At 63.3% G+C, this 8,911-nt stretch overlaps 2 protein-coding genes across 4 annotated transcripts; both read left to right on the plus strand.

Moving 5' to 3' along the window:
* The first annotated feature begins 1,771 nt into the window (after positions 1-1,771).
* Positions 1,772-4,891, plus strand: HYAL2 (hyaluronidase 2). Of its 2 annotated transcripts, none has more exons than XM_030957026.1 (4): positions 1,772-1,842; positions 2,362-3,303; positions 3,929-4,018; positions 4,154-4,891. In XM_030957026.1, the coding sequence occupies exons 2-4, from the start codon at positions 2,377-2,379 to the stop codon at positions 4,565-4,567; spliced, it is 1,431 nt and encodes a 476-aa protein (XP_030812886.1). In that variant the 5' UTR covers positions 1,772-1,842; positions 2,362-2,376; the 3' UTR covers positions 4,568-4,891. The 2 variants fall into 2 exon arrangements, with proteins under 2 accessions (XP_030812886.1, XP_030812884.1); XM_030957024.1 differs by lacking the exon at positions 1,772-1,842 and adding an exon at positions 2,003-2,045.
* Positions 4,892-5,339: 448 nt separating this feature from the next.
* Positions 5,340-7,851, plus strand: HYAL1 (hyaluronidase 1). Of its 2 annotated transcripts, XM_030956787.1 has the most exons (4): positions 5,340-5,465; positions 6,018-7,207; positions 7,335-7,424; positions 7,500-7,851. In XM_030956787.1, exons 2-4 carry the CDS (start codon positions 6,311-6,313, stop codon positions 7,815-7,817), a joined length of 1,305 nt encoding a protein of 434 aa, XP_030812647.1. In that variant the 5' UTR covers positions 5,340-5,465; positions 6,018-6,310; the 3' UTR covers positions 7,818-7,851. The 2 variants fall into 2 exon arrangements, with proteins under 2 accessions (XP_030812647.1, XP_030812646.1); XM_030956786.1 differs by lacking the exon at positions 5,340-5,465 and having other exon boundaries at positions 5,546-7,207.
* Positions 7,852-8,911: the final 1,060 nt, after the last annotated feature.

Consider the following 8,911-nt stretch of genomic DNA (forward strand, 5'->3'; position numbering starts at 1 on the left):
GGCAAAGGCAGGTGCCGACCTCCCCTTCTGGCTTCATGGCTGCTCCATTCCCAAGCTGACCTCCTCTCACAACTTCCCCGGACCTGTCTGGCACGAGCGGCTGTGACTCATGCCCGTTATCTTTATCTACCATCCGTGAGGGATTCCCATCCTCCTGCTGCCTGCCTGGAGCAGCTCGCCTGCTCAGCTCGCCCTGGTCGCTGCCTGCTGCTGCCATCCCGTACCCCTCTACACTCTGGGAATGACCTCATGCTCGGCAGGGCAAGGGGAGGCTGGATCTGCCCAGCTGCCCCTTACCAAAAGCAAATCTTCCCTGGGGGAAGGAAGGAAGGAAAGCGAGTCAGGTGGTGCTCCCACTGAGGGGACAGCAGTGAGAATTTGCGTCACTTTGAGGACTTGCAGCCCTCCCAGCAGTGGAAATGTGTGACCCCTACGGCCACCCCACTGCTGGTGGGGCTTGATACCTTCGCACGAGGAGGATGGAAAGTTTTAGCTGCTGGCCAAGGGAGCCTGTTTACTGCCCAGAGGGGAAGGGCAGCGCCTGCAGCGCTGGGACTTCTTGGCTTCCCACAATCTCTTCCAAGGGTTTTGGCAGCCAACGCCCGGCCAGCGGCTGAACTGCCCAGCCCTTCTCCCAGCCGGTGCCTGGCACTGCCTGCAGGCCAGGCCGAGCTGTGGGCTGCAGCCCGGATTTGGAGGGGCCAGCCTGGATGCAGTGCCCATCCCTAGCAGGGCTGTCACCCTCTCGGTGGGAGCTTCACCACAAAAGCTGACACCTAAGTGGTGCCACTAACTGAAGCCAGCTGCGGGTGCCTGCCCCAGGGCTTGGTGAGGCACCAGGAGCTGACACCGAACAATGCTGGGCTTGGTGCTCCCGCCTGATCCTTAGGGAGCTGCTGGGTGGCTGGGGAGCACTTCCGTAGATTCAATCCCGCTTCCTTCCCCTGTCGGCCCCGACACACCCTCGCAGTCTGGCGCTTCCTGCGCGGGGCACCCCGATGGCCCTCAGCCCAACGGGCCGAGCCCTGGCCAGGGCAGGCGGGGCACATGGGGACTGCCACATGCCACACGGCTGGTCCCTGAGCCCGGCCTGTGCTGTTGCCTGCCAGAGGGGACCGACTGGAGCCTCAGCAGTGCTCTGGGAAGGAAACCCCCCCAGCCCTGTTACACCCATGGGCCCCCTTGTCCCCTCCAGGCAGGAAACTCACGGGGCCGTGGCTGAGTCAGCAGCACCGATTGCCCGAGCCCTGCACAGGATGTCCTGTCCGGCACAGCACCGCCCTGGGGTCACCACCGTCCTGGGGACACTGCTGCTGCAGGGACACTGCTCTGCTGCTGTCACCACCATTGAGGACACCAGCATTCTGGCTTGCCAGCACTCTGGAACCACCACCATTGTAGGATCATCAACTTTTTAGGGACAACATGATCCTGGTATACCATCCTGGGGTGGTGTCACCACCATTCCAGAGTCCCCGCTTTGGAGTGTTGATGATCCTGGGGACACCACTGCCCTGGGGTCACCACCAATCTGCGGTCACTGTGGTTTTGGAGTGACCACCACCCTGGGATACCACCAGTCCCCAGGAGACACCACCACCACCCCGGCAGGGGCCAGCCCGGTCCGTCGGTCACCGCGGTTGGGGACCCCCGGCCCCCTCAGGCCTCCTCAGGCCCGCGCTCCCCCCGCCAGCCGTGGCGCCCCCTGCCGGCCCCAACCGCGGCCCCGCCCCGCCCCTTTCCGCCGCGTGGGGGGGCGGGTCCTCCCGGGCCGTACTAATCGCGGCGGGACAGGGGGATGACTCCCCGGTGCCCGGTGCCCGGTACCGCGGCCCCACGGAGGTGTGTGTGTGCGGCGGGGCTCCGCCGCCATCCGGAGCCCGGGGCCCCGCGACGGTCGGTGCTACCGGCGCGGCGCGGCGCGGGCGGGGCGCGGGGGGGGGCCGGCGCCCCCGCGGGTGGTGCGTGCCGGAAGGTTTAAAAGCGGCGGCGGGGGGGCGGCGGCGGTGCTGAGGAGCCCGCGGCGGGGGATGGCCTGAGGCGCGGTGAGAGCCGCGCGGGGAGCGGGAGCGGGAGCGGCGGGGCCGCCGGGGGCCGCGCTCCGGCGCTTTGTCTGCCCGGCTCGAACAAAGGCAGCGCCGCGCCTGCACTCGGGAGAGCACGAGCGGGCGAAACCGCTTGGGACCGGGATTCCCGAGAAGCAGCCCTCACTCGGGGCTCTGCCCTCACCCCCTGGGCGCTCTCTGCCCCGGGAGGGGACTCGCATCGAGGTCTGCTTTGGGGGGTGCGGGCAGATCGGCCCCTGCCTGCACCCCCTCCTGCCGGCCCCCCTTCCTGACTCTGTTCTTCCGCCGCCCCCAGGTCCTGTCGGGCAGGATGCGCGGGGGCTCCGCGGCGGCGGTGGCTGTTCCCTGGCTGGCCCTGCTGGCCTTGGCCCGGCAGCCCCCCGAGAAGCCGTCGGCCGCCCCCCATCTCACCCGCCGGCCCTTCCTGGTGGCCTGGAATGTGCCCACCCAGGACTGCAAGCCCCGCTTCCAGGTGTCGTTCGACTTTAGCATCTTCGACCTGGACGCCTCCCCCAACGAGGGCTTCGTGGGACAGAACCTCACCATCTTCTACAAGGAACGCCTGGGACTCTACCCCTACTACACCCGTCAAGGTGTGGCCATCAATGGTGGTGTCCCCCAAAACAGCAGCCTGTCCGAGCACCTTGCCCGCCTCAAGGGGGGCATCGAGAAGTACATGCGCTCATCCACCAAAGAAGGGCTGGCCGTCATCGACTGGGAGGAGTGGCGGCCTGTCTGGGCTCGCAACTGGAAGCCCAAGGATATCTATCGGGAGGCGTCACAGGCACTGGTGGTACAGCGTCATCCCACCTGGCCCCCTGAGAAGGTGAACAAGCAGGCAGCGTTTGAGTTCGAGTCGGCTGCCCAGGAGTTCATGGTCAAAACCCTGCGCAAGGCCAAGAGCTTCCGACCCAAACAGCTCTGGGGGTTCTACCTCTTCCCTGACTGCTACAACCACGACTACAGCAAGAACAAGGAGAGCTATACCGGGCAGTGCCCAGATGTGGAGAAGTCTCGCAACGACCAGCTGAAGTGGCTCTGGAAGGAGAGCATGGCACTCTACCCCTCCATATACCTCGACCCGCTCCTGGACTCCACTCCAAACAGCCGCAAGTTTGTGCGGGCGCGGGTGATGGAGGCCATGCGCATCTCACAGAAGCACCACGATGATTACTGCCTGCCTGTCTTTGTCTACACCCGGCCCACCTACCTCCGCAAGCTGAATGTGCTCAGCCAGGTAGGGCTGCACCACTGGGACATCCTCATTCCAAGCCCTGTGCATCTGGGCTTTGGGGTCAGCTGAGGTGGTTCCTCTGCACCTTGCTCCCGTAGAGCAGGGTGGCTCTGGAGGCTGGTGTTGGCACTCATGGTGTTACTGGCACCCCACGGTTTGAGTGTTTCCATGTGGTGGGAAGCAGCACCATTTGGCATGGCGCTGGCAGCTGGCCCCAGGGAGCAGGAGGAGTGCTTCCTCTCCTAGGATCCCCAGCTCAGCCCCTCTCTGGGGTAGATGGTGGGGTGCCACAAATTGTTTCATTTATGGATGGGATGTCTGGCAGCACAACTGGCACCAATGGTGATTATCTCCAGGGAATTGCCTGGGATATACTGCAGGACTCAGGTCCTGGCAGCTGGAACCCTGAGGTGTGTGAGCCCACAGCCCCTGTGCTGTGCTGGCTTAGCCCCTGAGGAGGAAGAGGGCAGTATTGGGAAGCCTGGCCCCCGAGTTGTTGGGACAGTCCCTTTTCCCTGGAGCAGGGATTGGGTCCCTGATCCTCCAGTGGACGCTTTGGAGCACACTGTGCTGGGGTTGTGAGTGCTGCATGGGCTCTGTGGGCACTAACCAGACCCTGTCCCCACAGGCAGACCTGATCTCCACCATCGGAGAGAGCGCGGCACTGGGTGCAGCTGGGGCCATTCTGTGGGGTGATGCAGTTGACACCAGAAACCGGGTAAGTTTGGGTCAGTGTGGGAGGTAGATGGGTGGAGGGATCACCTGCCCCAGAGGGGAGGACCAGTGGCTGAGCTGTCCTCTCCATCTGAGTTACTTCTCCCTGGTTCTCACCCTGGTGCTTCCCTTTCCCTAGGAGTTGTGCCAGTTAATGAAAAACTACCTGGAGGGGGACCTGGGACGCTACGTTGTGAATGTCACGACAGCAGCAGAGCTCTGCAGCACGACGCTGTGCCAGGGCCGGGGTCGCTGCCTGCGCCAGGACAGCCATGCCGATGTCTTCCTCCACCTCAACTCTTCCAACTTCCAGCTGCGGCGCCGGGATGCTGACCACCCTGAGCACCCCCTCTTCTGGGCCGAGGGCCAGCTCTCCTCTGCTGACATACTCTTCCTACGGACCCACTTCCACTGTCACTGCTACCAGGGCTGGCAGGGCAGTGGCTGCCAGACACGTGCTGGCCCCCGCAGTCACGCCCCTGGCCGTTTGGCACCGCTGGGACTTGGGGTGCTGTTGCTGCTTGCAAGCTGGTGCTACCCGCCCCTGGACTGAGCTGCCCTTTTCTCTGGCGGTGTAGGAGGAGCCTATTTAAGTTATCCCTACCCTGCCTGGGAGGCAGCTAATTATGGAGGGCTGTCCCTCACTGTGGCAGTGTGGGGGAAGAGCTCTGCGGTTGCCCCATCTTTACCCACCCTGCTGCAGTGCAGGTGCCCTTCATGGGGATGGTGGGAGGAGGGGGACCCCTCTCCTGTTGTAAGGAGAAGGATGGGGGCAAGAGGGACACGGGGGCGGGGAGCGGGTGCTGCGTGGTGCTGATCCCCCGTGTGCTGCCCCACACTGAAGTGCTTTACCTCGAATAAAGCTGGGTCAGACTGAGAGCTGTGGGCTGATGTGGGGCGAGGCGGGCACGGGTCACTCGACTCGCGGACACAAGCGCCGGCACGGGGCGGCGGGAAGCGGTGTGTGTTGGTATGGAGCTCGGGGAAAGCTCTGCTCTGCCGGGAACTGCCCCGCGGGGCCGGAGCTGCTAGGGGAAGGGGCCGGAGCCGCGTGGGCAGCCACGGCCGGGCCACCCACGTGGAGGCTGCGTGCGGCCCCGCCCCGGCCCCGCCCCGCGGGATTCCCCGCGTGGCCCGGCCCCCCGGCGGTGCCCGGGCGGCGGGCGGAGGATCGGCGGGGCCGGTGCGGGGGGAGCGCCCCGGCGGTGCCCGGGACGCGGGGCTGCAGTGCCCGGGATGCGGGGCTCTGGAGCCCCCGGCAGTGCCCGGGACGCGGGGCTGCAGTGCCCGGGATGCGGGGCTCTGGAGCCCCCGGCAGTGCCCGGGACGCGGGGCTGCAGTGCCCGGGATGCGGGGCTCTGGAGCCCCCGGCAGTGCCCGGGATGCGGTGCCGGAGCCCCCGGCCCCGCGGTCGCCGTGTGGGGACACCGTGCTGTGCGCCACGGCCGGGGGTGAGTTCAGCCCCGCGGGGCCGGGGACGCCCCTGGGCCGCGCCCGCCCCTCAGCTCCGCTGTCCCGTGCCACGAGTGTCCCCCAGCGGTGCCCTCGCGTGGCTCCTTGTCCCCGACTCCGCCCTGCTCTGCCTGTGCCCGTGCAGCCTCTCGGGCCACTGCCCTGTCCTGGGGGGCGCCCAAGGACATGGAGCGGCCCCGCGTGGCACAGCCACCTCCCTGCCCGCGCTCCTCGGCTGCTGTGAGTCCCCGTGCCGTGCTCGCTGTGCCTGCTGTCCTGTGCTGTGGGTGTCCCCAGGCCGTGCCTTTCTGTGCCTCCTGGCCCCACGCGTGAGTGGCCCCGGGCCGTGCCCTTTTGTGGCTGCGGGAGTGTCCCGTGCCACCGCGGGCTGTGTCGCGCCGGGTCCTGCCCGGTGCCGTGCGCTCCCTCCCGGCAGAGCCCTCCTCCCGCTAGGGAATGGCCGGCGCTCTCCGCTTGGCGTGCGGCGCAGCCCGCGTCCATCGCCGTGACCTTCCTCCCCCCGCCCCGTCCGTGTCTGTTTGTCTTTCCAGCCCACTCGTCGCCGGCCAGTCATGGGGTGTTGACTCTGCGCATTCCTTCCCGGCCGAGCCCGCCGCCGCCGCTCGTTACGCGGGGCTGACGCTGCCGTCCCACTCCGGGACCGCTCTGCTGGGCTCCAGCTGCTGACAAATTCGGGGGCTTTGAGGAAGTGGTGACCCTGGGTGACCGGCACCGCTTGGGAACGGAGGTGTGGATTAACGTCGGTCCTGACCTGGGGATAAAAGCTCCAAGGTCTCAGCTCCCCCCAGGCAGCTCCAGGACTCACCCTGAGCACACTAGCACCATGGCATCAGCGTGGTCCTGCTGGCTCCTCCTGCTGCTCCTGCCTGCCCTGACCCACGCTGGGGGGCCCGGTCCTGTCCTCGTCAACCGCCCCTTTGTCACCATCTGGAACATCCCCACTGAGCGCTGCGCCCAGGAGCACAATGTCACCCTCAGCCTGGAGGTCTTTGATGTGTTGGCCAATGACCAGGAGTCCTTCACCGGGCAGGACATCACCCTCTTCTACAGCGACAAGATTGGTCTCTTCCCCTACTACACATCTGAGGGGGTGCCAGTCAATGGGGGGCTCCCCCAAAATGCCAGCCTGGAGGCTCACATCCACCAGGCCACCCAGGACATCAAGGTGACCCTGCCCAGCCCTGAGTACAGTGGCCTGGCTGTCATCGACTGGGAGAAGTGGCGCCCACTGTGGATCCGCAACTGGGGCTCCATGGAGATCTACCAGCAGAAGTCGGAGGAGCTGGTGCAGCAGCAGCACCCGCAGTGGCCTCCCAAGGAGGTGGAGGAGATGGCCAAGCAGCAGTTTGAGAAGAGCGCCTGCGATTTCATGAACAAGACCCTGTGGCTGGGTGAGAGCCTCCGTCCCAATGCCTACTGGGGCTACTATGGTTTCCCTGACTGCTACAACAATCACTTTGATTTGCCCTACAACGGGACGTGCCCAGATGTGGAGCAGCAGAGGAACAAGAACCTGTCCTGGCTCTGGAGGAGCAGCCGGGCGCTCTACCCCAGCATCTACCTGCCCCTGTGCCTCAATGGCACCAGCAAGGTTCTCCCCTACGTGCGGCACCGCGTGGCCGAGGCTTTCGCTGTCCAGCAGGGAGTCCTCGACAGTGCCATCCCCGTCCTGCCCTACTCCCAGATCGCCTTCGAGCACACTCTGCACTTCCTTTCCCAGGTGATGGGCATGTGGGGATGGTGGGCACCTCTTGGGCTGATGGGTTGGCACCAGGGAGTCTTTATCTCTGCTGGGGCTGTGTGGGGGCTTTGGGCACTGCTGACTTCTCCTCTCCCCGTGGGTGCAGGAGGACCTGGTGAACACCATCGGGGAGAGCGCGGCTCAGGGTGCTGCTGGCATCATCTTCTGGGGCAGCCTGGACTACAGCACCTCCAAGGTGAGTGCAGATGCTGGCAGCAGGGACCCCCAGTTCCTCAGCTGTGCAGGGCTGTGACACCGAATGCCATTGCAGGAGATGTGCCTGAGGCTGAAGGACTATGTGGAGGGTCCCCTGGGCCACTACATTGTCAATGTGACAGCCAGTGCTGACCTGTGCAGCCAGAGCCTGTGCTCTGGCCAGGGCCGCTGCGTGCGCCGGGACAAGCGGCAGGGCTACCTGCACCTGGACCCCTCCCGCTTCTCCATTGACCTGCACGCTGCCAAGCCCTGGCTGGTGACACAGAGCCTGGAGCCTGGGGAGGGCATCTCCAAACTGGCCGAGGAGTTCAGCTGCCAGTGCTATGACAAGTGGCAGGGACCCCGCTGTGACACCCAGGGCTTGGCCAAGTGACCTCCCACGCAATCCTCCCACCCTGGGGACACTTGGGCACACAGGGTGGCACTACCTCAGCACCCTTGCCGTGGGGTTGAGAACCTGACTGTGGGATTCTTAATAAAACCAGAAAGCACCAGCAAGTGTCTCCTTGTCTTCTGCTGCAGCACGTTTTGGGGTGGCAGGGTCTTCCTGGGGCGCCACTGCTGCCTTGTGGTGCTGCCAAGGGCTGTCCTTTGGGCTGAGAGCTTGGGAGGTAATGCCTCAGAGAAGCCACAAGGAAAAAAGAAAATTTATGGGAAAAGACATAGGAAGAGGGGGATGGTGGGGGAAGAGGATGAGAAATGGAAGAATGATGGGGAATGGCCAGAGTGGAGGCAAAGGGGGTGAGAAGATGTGATTGTGTGGCTGTAGTTGAGGGAGGGTGTGCTCCATCCCCTCACTGTGCACAGAGGAGTGGCCTGAAACCAATGCCCTCACTTTGATTTTCCCCTGGATAACCATATGCAAAGCAGTTAAGCCCACAAATGATATGCAAAACCACTGATTTCTGTAACCCAGGCCACAGATTAACTGTACCTATTTCAAAACAGCTGGGAGAAGACATGAAACCCTGGCCCAGCTGAGATAAAGATGTTGGCATGTTCATCGTGGGGTGGGGAAATCACTTGCTCATTTCTCTGATTTTAGGCTCTAATCCAGGTAATCTCTCCTTTTTGGGACTGCACTGCATGGCACTCTGTGTGTACTGGGGACTTACAAAGCTGCACCCTTAACTTTTGAGCTAGTTGGTGTAAACCATTGCAGAATTACTACATTTCTTATGTTCACTTCTTATTATTGCATTGAGGAGGATCTGAGAAGATACCACAGGAAACATAATTAGGCCTTTGGATTCCCTAGTCACAGCTTTCAGAAACATACACTCTGTTATTACCAAGCTCTTTGACAAGCTGGGGGCCCCTGAAAAAAATTAGTCATAATTGGATTTTGGCCCAGAATTAATAGTTTTATCTAATTCTTATAGAGATAGCTTGGTTAATGTATGTTAATATTGGAAACAATATTATCTTAGTATTTTTTGTATGTGAAATGTGATTTAACTTACATGA

Source organism: Camarhynchus parvulus, chromosome 12 (genome assembly GCF_901933205.1).
Source record: "Camarhynchus parvulus chromosome 12, STF_HiC, whole genome shotgun sequence".
Lineage (NCBI taxonomy): Eukaryota > Metazoa > Chordata > Aves > Passeriformes > Thraupidae > Camarhynchus > Camarhynchus parvulus.